Below are 16,358 nucleotides of genomic sequence, written 5' to 3'. Positions count from 1 at the left end.
CAATCAAAAACAAAGCTTTATTTTATCTGCTAAGTAGCTCACTTTTAAGTGGAAATTTTTGTCTCATTATTTGAAGCTCATTAAGTGCATTACCTGTAGTGAGGAAGTTCCTGCTGCTTCTACTGCTAAGTCACTTCAGTCGTGTCCAACTCTGTGCGACCCCGTAGAGATTTTCCAGGCAAAAGTACTGGAGTGGGGTGCCATTGCCTTCTCCGAGGAAGTTCCTGAGTTTTAGCTATTTTATATGACTCAAATGATGGGGAGAATTGAGAAATTTTTTAAAAATATAGAAAATAGCCACTTTATGTTTACCACTAGAGGTCTCACTAACTTGTGAAAGCTTTATCTTCTGACTGCATTAGGGGAACTTACTCTCAGGTTAAATTCTTGTAGGATAATATAATCAGGTAAGTTGAAACCCAGGTATTTTTTTGTTAGGAAAAAGAGCTTGTGTTTTGTGTTATGTAACAGAAGGGAACATAGGAAGATGAGATTCAGGCTTTTGTACTTAAATAAGGATCTAGAAGCCACAACTACTGACTTATGTGTGGAAAGGTGGTTTTTCTCAGTCTTGATTCTTTAACTGGTTAAGCGCCATCTAAAGGGAAAGCTAGAAATGTGATTTTTAAAATTTTGTTTTTACTTAGAGACATTCTTACATGTTTATTTGTTTAGATAGTAGAATCAAAAAAACCAGATAAAATGGATTATAAAAATTAATATTATTGCAAGTAGAGGGGAAAGTATTCTTCCATTAGACACATTTACAAATGGTTAGGTTGTATTGAAATACTAATATGAATAGTGCTAAACTGCAAGAAATATATAGTTAAATAGATTGATACCCTCACTTGCCAAGGTTTTTCTTGAGTACTTAATGCTGCTAAATATTAGTCTTCTCTTATTTGAAGTTGCTAGATCACAGAATTATAGAATTGAGGAACTGGCTAGATGATTTCTGTCTGGCCTTGAATGTTGGCAGATTAGTATCTTGACTTAAAAAATTAGCATAGTTATCAAGGTAACAGTTTGTGCAATTACCAACACTTACCAGTATTTCATTTTAGTATTTTCAGCTGTCTCTGGGAAATCTACGCTATCCCAACATGTCTAACTCCTGAATTGTTGTTTTGGTCTCTAACATTTTGTTTAGTGCCACCTTCTTCCCCTGAATGTTAAAATTCTGCTCATCCTACTGTGTGAAAGTTAGAACAGCTGCTCTGTACCTTTAATCTTTCCTTCTCTGGATACCACTAGTAGACAGATGCGACAGTATTTTTACAGCAATGGTCAAAAGTCTAAAACGGCTCCCCGTTTTTTACTTAAGTCATTCCAAGCCTTTATTTTCTGACTTTTAAGCCTTTCTTACTAATCAGTCTAATCTCTCCAACAGTGTTTACTTCTCACACTTCAGCACAAAGGCTTTTATTAGATTGCTCAAAGCCTTTCAAGTATTGTTATACCCTCCTTGGTGCTCCTTCTGTTTGTTCTTTAAACCCCAGAGGAATCCCATCCCCTCAAAAAGGGGAGTAGGGTGGGGAGCCTTTCTCTACTGTTCAGACTCAGATTGTTCTGCTTTTCTGAGCTCTTGTACTCACTGTTAAACCAGGTAGCAATTGAGAGGTATGATACAGTGTAAACGATTAAGAGAATAAAGTTAAGAACCAGACTCTGTGTGCCTGGGTTTAAGAGTCTACACTTCAGACCCTGGCTCACCACCTACTACTGTGTGACCTTAGACTAGTTAATTAACCCCTTTGTGCCTCAGTTTCCTCATCAGTAAAATAAAGATAGTAGTATTATTCACTCCATAGAATGATTTTGGAGATTAAGAGGTTTAATATACATACAGCATTTAGAATAGTGCCTGACATGGTATTGTAAGTGTTTTCTTTATCATCAGTACGGTCAAAAGCTTGCTTATTCTTTGGGTTTCTGTTTTGTTTACAGTGTGCGGTGCTTTAGCATGCTCAGTTAGATGGGAAGCTCTCTTAAGGCAGGGTGTTAAGCTTTTTGTTTCAGTTTCTCATCACTCATGGGAGTTATTCAGTAAAAAAACTTTATGGCTAATTTGATTTCTTGGTGGCCTGTGTTCCTGTGTGAAAACTGCAGTAAGCTCTTTCTTTAACTTCGCTAAGGGGGACCTTGGGAAAGCTCTGAGAGAGCCAGGTATGTTTTAAGCATTCACCCCTCAGGGGTTAAAGGGCTGGTAAAGATGAATGAAGACTTCTATATTGTAAAATAATCTCTAGACTTTGGTAGTTTGAGAGTGTTCAAGACAGGAGAAAGAAAAAAAATGTAGATTTTGATACTTAATGTAGAATTAGCCCCTCCCATAGTGGCTCAGAGGTTAAAGTGTCTGCCCACAATGCTGGAGACCTGGGTTCGATCCCTGGGTAATTAGCTTTAATCTTAGTTTTAAAATGAACCACTTTTCATTTGTAGCTTAATGTTAAACTTTTTATAAAGAATGGAATAAGTCTTTTGTAGCAAATGTTAGTCTTTATATAATTAATCTTGTCAAAATATTCTTTAAACCCTCCATTTTTTCCCCCCACCCATTACAGGGCTTCCTGATCCATTTGCTAAGGTGGTGGTTGATGGATCTGGGCAATGCCATTCTACAGATACTGTGAAGAATACACTCGATCCAAAATGGAATCAGCATTATGACCTGTAGGTTTAAACGGTTTATTTGAAATAAAAACATAGACTCAATATTATTTGATATAGTCTTTGAAAAGAATCACTGAATATGATCTGAGTTTGATCATGGTATAATTTGATTGTCAAGAGGGATGCAAAACCTTGTGTGAAGATGTGGAATCCTTAATAAGCCTATGAAGAACAAAACGTATACACAGTAAAATGCAGCCCCCCCACCCCTTTCAGTCACATAAAGCATTAATTCACTTTAGGTCAGTTTGTTCAGTCGCCAAGTCATGTCCGACTCTTTGCAACCCCGTGGACTGCAGCGTGCCAGGCTTCCCGGTCCCTTACCATCTCCTGAAGTTTGCCCAAGTTCATGCCCATTACATTGGCAATGCTATCCAATCATCTCATCTTCTGTCATCCTCCTCTCCTTCTGCCTTCAATCTTTCCCAGCATCAGGGTCTTTTCCAGTGAGTTGGCCCGTTTGCATCAGGGGCCCAAAGTATTGGAGCTTCAGCTTCAGCATCAGTTCTTCTGAGTATTCAGGGTTGATTTCCTTTAAGATTGATTGGTTTCATATGATTAGGTCAGTTATAAATATAAAATCAGAAATCATCATTGGATTATACACATAGGCATTCTCTTTGTTTCTTATACGGATGATTTCTTTTAAAATTTATTTTAATCATAGTAGCATGTGTCCCATTTTTAAAAAGGCAGATGATACTGTAGTGCTTTTAATGGGAAAATTCTTATTCCTGATTGTAATTCTCAAGGTAACTGTTTTCAGTAACTTTGGCCATTGTAGAATTTTCTACTTCTAGGTATCGTGCTTATTTATAGCGTTTAATGTAAATATATATTTATTTAGTATTAGGTATTATTTTAAATTTTTCCACCATATAAGACCGTGTAGCTTTTACAGCTGATCTCTCTCACCCCATTCCTACAGCATCCAGATGCCCCTTCCCTTCTCCCAGCCCTCCTGTGTATAGTTATTTGAACCTTTTTGTTTAAATCATATTGTTCTCTGTTTATGCTATTATGATCATGTAAAATATTCATGACTGAGCCATGTGGTGTGCAGATTGTATTTTCTTTCTGGACACCTTTTTATTTTATGAAGTTAATAGCTGTCTAACTTCACCATTTGTTTAGTTTTCCATCTGTCTCATTGAGCACTTCACAAACTCTCCTACAGTATATTTGAAATACAATGCTCAATATTTACTGTGATTTTAATCTAGATACTTAGACTCTTCAGTTATGGGAAACTTTTCTGTTTATTTAATGATCTATAGATAATTCCCTCTCCTCCACTGTATTTCTGTCTTTTTCCTCTTCTGGAACTGCTGTTATTTGGATGGTACCTCTCCTGAATTGATTTTCAGTTAGTTGTCCTGTCTTTTTTCTCCCATATTAAAAAAGTTATAATAAAAATTTTTTCTTCTAGTAAAAAATTAAAGCCCACATCAAAATATTTGGGCTGTTTTTTCCAGCATTCCTATTTAATGTAATTTCTGCTCTCCAGTTTTTAATTTTTATAATTGTAGTTTTTTTCTGTTGTGTAACCTCTCTCTGTTCAAGTTTCCTTTTTTTCTTTTCTGTTAGTTTGATTTGGGTTCCTGTCTTTTTATATTCAAGGAGAGGCACTTAAATATTGATTGGAAACTCTGCCCATGGGTAGTGCTGGCCTGCTTGGTAGGGTGGTCAGGAGTAACTGTGACATTTTCTGCACAGAATTATTCCTTCTCCTTCCTGGGGGCTATATTCTTGATCTCAAAGGGTTCTTGGATCTGAAAGACTTAAGGATGCTAGGAGGTCTCTCCATTCACTAGATTAACCCCTTCTCTGAATACCCTGTTTTTAATACAGAATTTCACCTCCTCCCTCAGGTGTGCCTAGTGTCTCTGAGTGCTGCTATGGTTGAGGATGAACTGGGCTGGGGAAGGGATCCAGGAGGTCTTTCCATCCCTTTTTATTTATTTACTTTTTAAAATTGAGTTCTTGATTTAACTTTCCATTCCTTTTAAACACTTTTTGCTACTCCTTTTTTTGTTTCAACCTCGTCATCACCATTGGAGTATATAAGGCTTACAGTTTGAGAATATTTCAGGGCTTGGTGACAATAGTCTTGTTTCAGGGAGTCTCAGAGAAAGACAGTCATTCAAGGATACAGGCTGACAGAAGCTTTCCTGTTTTCCATATATGTTCCCAGGGTCTGTCTGGGCTTTGATATCCAACCTCCCAATAGGATGCTTAAGCCAGTGGAGGGGGTAGGCCTTAAGGCCTCAAGGAACTGGTATTTTAGCATACCTGTGTATCAGCTGGGACACTGACTTTAGTGTGATGGTTTTTTTTTTAATGTTTGGTTTGGGGTGATTTATCTGGTTAATGCTTGATTCTGATTCTAGAATTTTTACATATCATGGAGGTACATAGTTACTGAATAAGCTCTGTTTAGGTTTATTTGAAAATTGATACATGTGTACTGAATGATATTTTAGTCTAGCTTTTTCATTTGCAAGCCACAGAAATGAAATTCACATTGGCTTCATTTTTGAGAAGTGTTGGCTTGCATAATGAAACATATACACACTACTATATATAAGATAGATACTCAACAGGGACCTATTGTAATAACCTATATGGGAAAACAATGTGAAAAAGAATGAGTATATGTATAACTGATTCACTTTGATGTACATCTGAAACCAACACAACATTGTAAATATACTCCAGTATAAAGTAAAAAATGTAAAAGTATTAGCTTGCATAATTAAAAGGAGGGTAGGCATGCTTTAACACAGCTGGATCTAAGGCCTCAAGTGTGCCTTTCATGTTACTCATTTAAAAGATTTAGTCCTTACTTAAGTGGTATAGGGTGGTTTTTTTTTTTTTTTAATTTTTCTGATATTACTGCTTTACTGAAGGACACTTTAAGGTCAAGGTTGCTGGACCAAAAATTTGACCTCTTAGAGTCATTGAAATTTAGGGTTCTACTGATATAATTATTTTATAGTATTTTCGCATGGGATGACACCATGTTAACAATTGGCTGTGGTAGAGCTTCTCCACACTTCCAGGTGTATGCACAGACAAGTGTAGTAACGCTTTTCCCTGCTCTGCTTGTCTGCAGGCAGTGAAGTGAAATCTGCAAGAGTCCTGCTCGCTCAAGGCCTGCATACAGGAAAGAAGCAGGGGAAAAGCGTTACAATCAGCTTTTGTTCTGCAGCATTTTAAAACATAACAGGTATGTCAGATTTTTGGTCTGTCAGCCTTGACAATGCCCCTTGAAAATGAACTGAGTATTCGCTGAGGTAATAGGTCATGTCATTGAAATATATTTAAAATGTGACTGTGATAAAAGTTCTTCTCAGATTTTTATTTTTGGAAAGAAATAATCATAAACTTCCATAGAGTTCTGTGACACTAGCTACTAAAATAGTTTCCTTTATTAACAAAAATTGTTACTCAATCTGAAAGTGGCAAATGTGTTGAAGAATATATTAAAAATTCTTTTTAGACTTTACTTTTGAGCTTTTTTTTAAAAAAAAATTCAGTCCTGTGGATAGATTGAATTCAAACATATTTTGTGCTATCTAGCCATATTTTAAACATTTGTGACTTTGGACTACAACAAAAAGGAAAGAAAACTTTTATATTAACTACTCATAGTTACCAAGTTACTCATGCAGTCATTTTGGTTTTTTTAGGTATATTGGAAAGTCTGATTCAGTTACGATCAGTGTATGGAATCACAAGAAGATCCATAAAAAACAAGGTGCTGGATTTCTTGGTTGTGTTCGTCTTCTTTCCAATGCCATCAACCGCCTCAAAGACACTGGTTGTGAGTAGATAACGAGTGCTCTGAAAAATTTAAATATACAAATTTAAATATATATATGTATATGTATATTTTGATGGGGGAGGCAGGGGTCTGAAACCTAACTTCCCCTGTATATTTGAAACATTGATAAAAATTCCTGGTCTAAATTTATTTTGTTGACTTTTTCAAAAGAAGTGAAACATGTTAAGAATTGTTATGAGTGCCGTAACCAAAGTAAAACCAACATACAGTGGTTGACATTGTTCCTTACTGTAACTGGTCAGGCCAGTGTCATGCCTGTTTTTATAGATGAGACATGAGAGAAGAAGTGAGTTGCTTCTAACTGATTAGTACCAGAACTGACTCAAACCCTTTTTGTTAGTTTATAGTTGCCCTCTTATTAATATTTATGTTGTGTGTTGGGGCAGGGGGTTATTTGAAATGGTTAGATAAAAATAATGACAACAACTAATATTTTTGGACACTTATGTGCCAGGTACTGTGCTGAGAGTTTTACATAACTATCTGATTTAATCCTTAATATGTGGTAAGTACTCTGATTACACCTGAAAAAAATCAAGCTTAGGAATAAGTTGCTTAAGAACCAAACTATCAAGTGGCAAGCTAAGATTTAGACTAAAGTGTTTCGAAATTTTTGGAGAAAAAGTAACTGCTCGTTGGGGCCATGTATTGTGGTTTTTGAAATCTGAGTTTGTCAAAACTTCTGTTGAGACATTATATTAATATTATGTGTGCAGTTAAACATTTGTTTCATCATTAAACCTTAAAAATTCTTGAAATGACTGGTCCAATTTCCAATGGATTGTAGAAATTTACTCTTACTCTATAGATGTTAGAATCTCTGGTACCAACTTACTTTTTTTCCTTTTGTTGTTGATTTGAAATAGATCAGAGGTTGGATCTATGCAAACTTGGGCCAAATGACAATGATACAGTTAGAGGACAGATAGTAGGTAAGTGTGGAACTGAAAATTATATGAATTTGGGTTTCATTTAAGCTGACCTAAACTCTAAGTCTGACACGACTAAGCAACTTAACTTAGCACAGCAAACTCTAAATACCTGTTAAATCAAAGTACTATAACTGTAGCTTTTGTAGCTTCATTGTACTGGCATGAATTAAATAAGTCATATAAAATTATTTGAATGCTGGATCCAGAGTCCAGGCCAACTTAATTTTTTAAAAAAGGAACAAAATATAAATAATGTAAAAAATAGGCTCCTAATGTGAAGAACTATTGATCCTTTAGGAAGGAATTTTTTTAAAGTATACAAATACAGTAAAACTTTGGGATAAATCAAGATCTTCTCAAACTAGTTTTTGAGTAAGAAAAGCTAGTTTAATACTTTATGGTTTTAAAATAATCTTTACTAACTGAAAAAAATAGGATGAGGAGTAGCAGTATAGCACTGATGGGAGAAAGGGAAGAAAAATTGCTCCCTTACTCATAGGCACTTATTGGACTAGTGGGGTTATCTTGAATTGACCTCGTTATATAAAATTTCCTGAAACTTATCTTAAGAATTGATAGATTAAGATTGATCAAGATACCTAGAATAGTATAAGACACTGAGATGGGCTCCTTTGAAGCTTCTTAGAAGAGAAATATGCAATTGAAATCTTACCATTTGATTATAGAGGAGAATTTAGAATAAATGATTGCATTGTATGTGGGACTTCCCTGGCGGTCCAGTGGTTAAGATTCCGTGGTTCCAGTGCAGGGGCATGGGTTCAATCCCTGGTTGGGAAACTAGGATCCCACATGCTGTATGGCACGGCCAAAATATATTAAAAAAAAAAAAAAAAGGATTACCTTATATGAACCTGTTAGAGAGGTTTTAGTTACAGAAAGTATTGAAAGACTTAAATTTAGAAGGCAATGAATTAGGGTCATGGTTAGGGAGTTGCCAGAGTAGCATCATAACAAAAGCCCTATTGTGGGTATCAAGGAAGTATCTAAACTACAGCATTATTCCTAATTCCTGTCATTCTTAGATTGAAAAGGAAGTTAAAAACTCAAAAATGTGAAATACACAAGCATGCCTTTCATGTGTTATATTTCAAGTGCACTCATGGACTTTGCTCTTGCCTGGAGTCTCCCATGGACGGAGGAGCCTGGTGGGCTGCAGTTCATGGGGTCACTAAGAGTCGGAGATGACTGAGTGATTTCACTTTCATGCATTGGAGAAGGAAACGGCAACCCACTCCAGTGTTCTTGCCTGGAGAATCCCAGGGACAGGGGAACCTGGTGGGCTACCGTTTATAGGGTCGCACAGAGTTGGACATGACTGAAGTGACTTAGCAGCAGCAGCATGGACTTGTGTTGCCCCATTATGATAGGAAGGAAAGGAGTTCATGGACTCTCCTCCAAGAATATGATAAAAGGTAGAAAACCTTAAAGGGAAAAATATCATGCACAGAGAAATTGCAGAATTTAGTAGAAACTAGAGTTCATTCTTAACCATTAAAATGAGCTAATAAGCCAGATATCTTTTAAAAAGCAGTGTTGTAAATTGCAGTAATTCTTTCTAGTTCTGTGACTCTTAGTGATGTTTTTGTTGTTTAACAGTAAGCCTTCAGTCCAGAGACCGAATAGGCACAGGAGGACAAGTGGTAGACTGCAGTCGTTTGTTTGATAATGATTTACCAGATGGGTAAGCTAAATTCATTGATAATATCCTTAAAATAATGAGCAATAAATTGGTGTTTATACTTTAGAAATTTGCTGATCAGTTCCAAAGTCCTGGTTTTCCTTGCACTTAGAAAATTAGTGAGGAATCTTATTACAACAGATTCATAAAATAATATATGAATTAATTATGAACAAATTAGATATGTTACATTTGTTTTACTTAAGAGTTTTGACTGGGAAAAAAATCAAATTGCTTGACAGATATAAATCTCTTGTGAATATTACGTATTCAAAACAAAAGCTTTTTTGTTTGATTAAATTCAAAACATGGCATATACATACTGAATCTGAGACATTGCTCTATTTAAAGGGATGGGATACAGAATTTGTGTAATAGTAATGACAATAACATAGTAGCATTTATTGAGCCTACAAGTGTTAGCACTTTATATGATTTATCATTACATGATATACATATTTCATTCTCATAGCATGTGGTTCTGGAGTTAGACCATTAGGGTTTCGATCCTTACCATTCTGTTTGCTAGCTTTATAAGTTCAATCCATTCATTTGGCTTTTGTAAACTTTGGTTTATATTGCAGATAATGATGGTAGTGTACATGCCTTAAATACTTGGGAGGATGAAATGAAATCATTCATGTAGAGCGCTCAGCACAATGTCTTACATATAGCAAGTGCTTAATAAATAAATAAATAGCTACGATTTAGTAAATAAATAAATAATTGGCTACTATTACTACTACCGTTACTACTGGTACCACCCTCATGCGTTTTACAGGCTTAAGAAACTGAGACTCAGAGAAGATACGTATTTTGCCAAAGGCCACATAAAAATGGCAGAACTGGAACACAGATTTAAGTCTTTTGATTCTGAAGTTTATGCTTTTGTCATTGTTCTCTATTTTTGTTTGATACTAGTTCTGAAATCTTACCGTTTTGTTTTTAATTTTCAAAGTATTTTTAACTTCCATGAAGTATAGTTTACATGTATAATAAATTGTATCCATTTTAAATGTATAATTTATTTAAATTTTGATTTAAGTTATTTTCACATGAAATTTCAAGTCCAGGCTATGATGTTTACTCATTTTGTGTGAACTGTTAAAAAATTGCTATAATTTAAGTCTGTTTATAGATCATTTTAGACTCTTGATGTACCTGTTAATTTTAATGGATGTGAGATAAATTATGGTGCTTTTGAGGGAGAAGTTTAGGATGAAATAACTAATCAATATTGAGAGGTTACAAAAGTGTAAGACTAGTTATTCTGAATTTGTTCCACATCATTGTACTGTAACTGTAATCACAGAGGGGAGAAACCTGCAAGTGTCTTATTATTTTCTATTTTTTTTGCTAATGGCTTGGTGGAATATTAACATTACTGTAGTCACTTAGCTAATTTTTTTGTTATATTAATTAATAAGGTTGAAGAAGTAAAATTTTTGCTTTTTAAAAATTTAGTTTGATAAATAGCAAATGTTGCTGAAGTTATGGAGAGAAAGGAACTCTTGTATGGCATAGATGGGAGTGTAAATTGGTACAGCCATTACAGAAAATGGTATAGAGGTTCCCCAGAAAGTTAAAACCGGAATTACCGTATGATCCAGCTATTCCGCTTCTGGGCATCTATCCTAAGAAAAGGAAAACACTAATTCAGACAGGTATATGCATCCCCTTGTTCACTGTAGCGTTATTTATTACAGATGAGATATGGAAGCAGCCTGTGTGCCCATTGACAGAGACATAGGTAAAGGAGATGTAGTGTACACACACAAAAGAGAATATTGCTCAGCCGTAAGAAAGGCATGAGAGCGTGTCATTCCTAACAACACAGGTGGAGCCAGAGAGTATTATGCTAAGTGAAGTAAGTCAGCGAAAGACAAATGCCACCTGATTTCACTTATATGGGGAAACTGAAAAACAAAGCAAGCAGATGAAACAGACTCAGAGAACAAAGAGCAAACTCTGTATTGCTTTTCCAGGACGGGGAGAGGGAGGGAAATGGATGAAGCAGGTGAAGAGGATTGGGAGGTACAGACTTTCAGTCATAAGTAAGTCATGGGGATGTAATGTACAGCATAAGGAATATAGGCCGTGCTGTAATAACTTTGGTTACAGATGGTTACTAGACTTATCCTGGTGATCATTGTGTAGTGTATGGAGGTGTCAAGCCACTATGTTGAATGCCTGAAACTAATATAATGTTGTATGTCAGCTGTACTTCAAATTTTTTAAAAATTCATAACTTTTGGGGAGGGAGGTGGGAGGGGGGTTCATGTTTGGGAATGCATGTAAGAATTAAAGATTTTAAAATTTAAAAATAAAAACTAAAAAAAAAATTCGTAACTTTTGATAGAAAATATGTAAAAGAAAATAAAAATATGAAGATTAAAAAATTAGTTTGGGTAGCCTAAATGTTTTGGAAAGATTTTTATACACATTTCTAGTTACATTTAATTAAAATTACGTGTAATTTTTATTGTTAGTATGGACTCCCCCCCCTCACTAAATTCTGGAGAATTAGTATCATTATCAATAATTGAGCATTGTTTACATCATTGAAAAATTCTCAGTTTGGCTGATAGAAAATAGTCACTCCTCAGAATAAATATTTTAAAAGCTTCAGCATTCCAGAAGACATATTGTACAGTTGTAAAATAAGTTGAAACAATTTGTATATTCTGTGTATTATTTTTTCAATTTGTCGTTGCTGATTCATAACAAATGTCTTGTGGGTTGCACCAAAACCACTCCATGTCTGGCTTCCTATTACTGCTTTATCTCTCAATATTTTTATTTAAGCTGGGAAGAAAGGCGAACTGCCTCTGGAAGAATCCAGTACCTAAACCACATAACAAGAACTACACAGTGGGAACGCCCAACACGGTAAGAACATAAGAATCTCTTTCCAGAGTCTGCTATTCACCCTCCAGAAGTCACCCTCTGTTTATATGTCAGCTTTATCAGATTTCTTTCCTTGGGGTAAACTGCTCTAGATCAGTAGATCTTACAGCAGATGCCTCTATTATTTTTAATAAAGATTGCTTAGCAGGTTATCCTGTTATTGTAGCTCCATGGCCTGTGATGGTATTTAGTAAATATTTATTAAATGAGCTAAATGAATACGTTGAGAAGTCATCTTACTCCTGCGACTCTTAAATTTTTTGAGTCCATTATTGAATGGCTGTAACAAAATATGTGTACAGGGATCACCATTTATTCAGTCATGTCGAGGGATGACTGTAGTGTGTCCAGTGAGGTCTATGACCAAGAGAAGGACCAGATGGTCTGAGACCATCTGGAGAGGCACTTGACTTAGAGTTGGGGGTAAGGGAATGGTAGAACTTGGAAAGGAAGACTCTGAAGGAGGAGACTCTCTGAACTAAAACTCCTGAAGCATATGAAGATTTAGCGAAGTAAGGGGGAACATGATGAAAAGTGTTCAGGACAGTGCTAACAGCTATCATTGAATTTACTAAATTGTTGTATGCTTGGTTCTGTGCTATAACAATGAATAATGCAGAAAGGCCTTCCTGGAGCTTAATGTGTAAAGACGGGGATGCAAGGTAATTTTTGAAAGCTTCAAGGAAAGCTCTTTAAGTAACTGAAAATGAACAGGATAAGTGGCTGGCTTTCCTTTTTTTACTTTTCAGAATAAGAAAAAAGTTTATTTGCCACCTGTACTTACTCAGCGCTTGCTTTGCTCCCTACTGTTTTTTTCTCCCTGAACAAGAATGACCCCAGACATAGAACATCAAATGCTTCGCATTAGCTGTCAGTTCAGTCGCTCAGTCGTGTCCAACTCTCTGCGACCCCATGAATCACAGCACGCCAGGCCTCCCTGTCCATCACCAACTCCTGGAGTTCACTCAGACTCATGTCCATCGAGTCAGTGATGCCATCCAGCCATCTCATCCTCTGTCTTCCCCTTCTCCTGCCCTCAATCCCTCCCAGCATCAGGGTCTTTTCCAGTGAGTTAACTCTTAGCATGAGGTGGCCAAAGTATTGGAGTTTCAGCTTCAGCATCAGTCCTTCCAATGAACACCCAGGACTAATCTCCTTTAGGATGGACTGGTTGGATCTCCTTGCAGTCCAAGGGACTCTCAAGAGTCTTCTCCAACACCACAGTTCAAAAGCATCAATTCTTCGATGCTCAGCTTTCTTCACTTTCTTCACAGTCCAACTCTCACATCGATACATGACCACTGGAAAACTTTTATTTATTGGGATTAAATTGCTTAACTCATTGAGTCACTAAGTCTTCTCTATTACACTGTGATTCTTGGATGAAAGCCTAGCTTATGTTGCCATTTAAAAAAATGCTTATTTGAGAGTTTATTTCTAGTATTAAACAGCCAAGGATTATACTGAAGTCAGGAGAACCTGTTTTATCGTATCTCCATGTAAATAAATGTGTGCTTGTGTCAGTGTTTTAGTGAAGTCCCTTTCTTCCTCATTTACCTGATAAAATTGACTTTAATTTTCACATGTATAAAGTTGATTGTAAATGTTAGTTTAAAAATTGACTCTTGATTATCCTCTTAATTTGGTTTACCTAGAAGAGACTGGAAGCTCTTTGAAGTGACAAACTGTCTTCTTTCCTTTATTCAGTATATATTGAACTACTTCTCTTAAATATATGCTGAGTGCTGTTCCAGGTACGGGAATATTTATGGTGTGTAACTAGGCAGACTCTGTTCTCTCAATAAATAGTCTAGTGGGAGAAGACGGGCAGAAACAGGGTTGCAAATGAGGAAAACACCAAAATTAACTGCTCTGCTGAGGAAGTAAGGTGGTGTACTATCAAATGCCTGGGTGAGTAGATCTGATGGTCAGAAATGACTTCTTAGAGGCAGCACTTAAGCTTAAGCTGTGATTTGAATGACAAAAAAGAGTCTGGCCTGGAGAAAATAGGAGAAAAAATCACCCTAAATAGGAGGGAGGGCTGCTCTCTGGCACTGAAGGTAGAACAACATGCAGGATTGAGGAGGAGGAAGAGGGTTAGTGTGGCAGAGGCAGCACGGGAGAATGATGGAAATACAGGTCTGAAGTGGCCTGTGGCTGAGCCAAGTATACTTACACATCTGCAAGTATATGTAGATTTCATATAAAATGTGATTAAGATCAGTAAGGGCTTCCCTTGTAGCTCAGATGGTAAAGAATCTGCCTACAGTGCAGGAGACCTGGGTTCAATTCCTGGGTCGGGAAGATCCCCTGGAGGAGGAAATGGCAACCCACTCCAGTTTTCTTTCCTGGAGAATCCGAAGGACAGAGAAGCCTGGTGGGCTACAGTACATGGGGTCGCAACAAGTTGGACACGACTGAGTGACTAAACCACCACCACCAAAGTGATTTTAATCCGTAACTGATAATCTGCTTATCACCTGGGTTTCTTTGGTGCTTTGCGACTACTGGTTTGCTTTTATTTAGAGTTTCTTGAAGTCATCATGTTTGTATTAATCATTCTGTTTTCTTGGAAGCGATTGTTACTGCAGTACACACATTGTCTATAAACTCTACTTCCGATATCTGAGTTGAGTAAGGTTTTTCCCTTGTTACTTTTTGATAGACCGGCATCTGAGTATTCTAGTCCTGGGAGACCTCTTAGCTGCTTTGTTGATGAGAACACTCCAATTAGTGGAACAAACGGTGCAACGTGTGGACAGTCTTCAGATCCCAGACTGGCAGAGAGAAGAGTCAGGTCACAACGACATAGAAATTACATGAGCAGGACACATTTACATACTCCTCCAGACCTACCGGAAGGCTATGGTATGACAACTACCAGAGGAAAAATAAAGTGTGTGTTACTGACTGAAACTTGCTAAGAAAGCCAGAAAATCAGCTTTTAAAGTAGTTATTAATCTGGGTGTAGGAATTCTGCATGAAAATAAAAGTAAATGTAAAACCCCCCAACTCTGATAAGTCTCTGAAGTGATAGAAGACTAACAACAGTTTGACTTTGGGCTAGTCATTTAACCTCAGCCTTTTTGCTCCATTACAGTGAAATGAGATGAACAATACTTCTCCTTTTCACAAAGGCATTGTGAGGAGTACATGAAGCAGCGTGAGACTGCTTTGTACACAGGCACTGTAAAAAGTGAGATGCCGGTGTTCTTGATAACGGCAGTCTGAAGTCAGAACTGAATGTAATTTTCTAAACATACATATTTAGAAATAATTTAAATAGCATGTTTGTGATGGTATTTATGTATTATATTTGTGCTGTCTATAGTTTGGGGTTATCTGATTGGGTTATTGTAAATGATTTAGTCACTTCTATGTTTGTATAAAAATATAATCTTATGTAATTTCCTAAATTTTAGAATTCCATGTGAAAGATGACATGAGTCTTGTAGCTGAGGACAGAACTTCCTAAATTAATCTCATCTTGTGAACTCTTGTAGTATGAACTCAACTGGACTTTCTTGTTAAAAACTTAACCAAGTTAGTTACACCCTTGCCCTTTTCACAACCTCTAGATAAACTCTTGTGGGCTGGTCATGACACCTAGTGACCAACATTGGGAATTGCCTGATCTAACTTATTTTTACTCTAGAATATTTTTAAAACTTAAATGTATCATTCTGACTTTATAAAGTATTTTAACTCTTTAATTAAAAAAATTTTTTCCCCATTAATTGTGCTAGGCCATACAGGTTAACTTAAAGCACAGTGATTAGTGCATGGAGCTTGGAAAACAGGCAGACCTGGGTTCAAATCCTGTCTTTGCCACATGGTATTAATAGTTGTTTGACTCTGGGTACATTATTTAACCTCTCTGAGCCTCCAGTTTTATCTTATATAAAAAGGGGGAAATATTAGTACCACTCATGTAGATTTGTTATAAGAAACAAATGTCATGAGAAGTTAACATTAGTAAAATTCAGCAGTCATTATTAATGTTCAGACATTACAATGTAGTATTGCCTGCCATTTCTCTTTGAGATTATAAGGCAAGCGGCTTGGAGTGTGGGAGTCATACTTTTATATTTGTGTGATTTCAATTAAAAATTTTTTTTGTACAACTGAAACATAGTAAAACATGAGTTCCAAGGCTGAGATTATTGCAGCTGTCGTGCAGAACCAGTTTTAAACATTTTTGCATTTATAAAAGTTTAAAGTTTAAATTGTTTTTTATTACAAGTTTGTGAACAAATGTATACTAATAAGTATTAGCAATAGTTTTATTGTTTCATAT

At 36.2% G+C, this 16,358-nt stretch overlaps 1 protein-coding gene across 1 annotated transcript in view; it reads left to right on the top strand.

Moving 5' to 3' along the window:
* The window catches only part of SMURF2 (SMAD specific E3 ubiquitin protein ligase 2), a 117,627-nt gene that overhangs the window by 73,829 nt on the left and 27,440 nt on the right, over positions 1-16,358 (top strand). The window contains exons 3-8 of the mRNA XM_027974335.2: positions 2,568-2,676; positions 6,369-6,502; positions 7,390-7,455; positions 9,073-9,157; positions 11,960-12,043; positions 14,727-14,929. Coding sequence (XP_027830136.1) covers positions 2,568-2,676; positions 6,369-6,502; positions 7,390-7,455; positions 9,073-9,157; positions 11,960-12,043; positions 14,727-14,929 — 681 coding nt within the window. The remainder of the gene's footprint in view (positions 1-2,567; positions 2,677-6,368; positions 6,503-7,389; positions 7,456-9,072; positions 9,158-11,959; positions 12,044-14,726; positions 14,930-16,358) is intronic.

This window comes from Ovis aries, chromosome 11 (assembly GCF_016772045.2).
Source record: "Ovis aries strain OAR_USU_Benz2616 breed Rambouillet chromosome 11, ARS-UI_Ramb_v3.0, whole genome shotgun sequence".
Lineage (NCBI taxonomy): Eukaryota > Metazoa > Chordata > Mammalia > Artiodactyla > Bovidae > Ovis > Ovis aries.
This window is presented reverse-complemented; position numbering and strand designations above follow the sequence as displayed.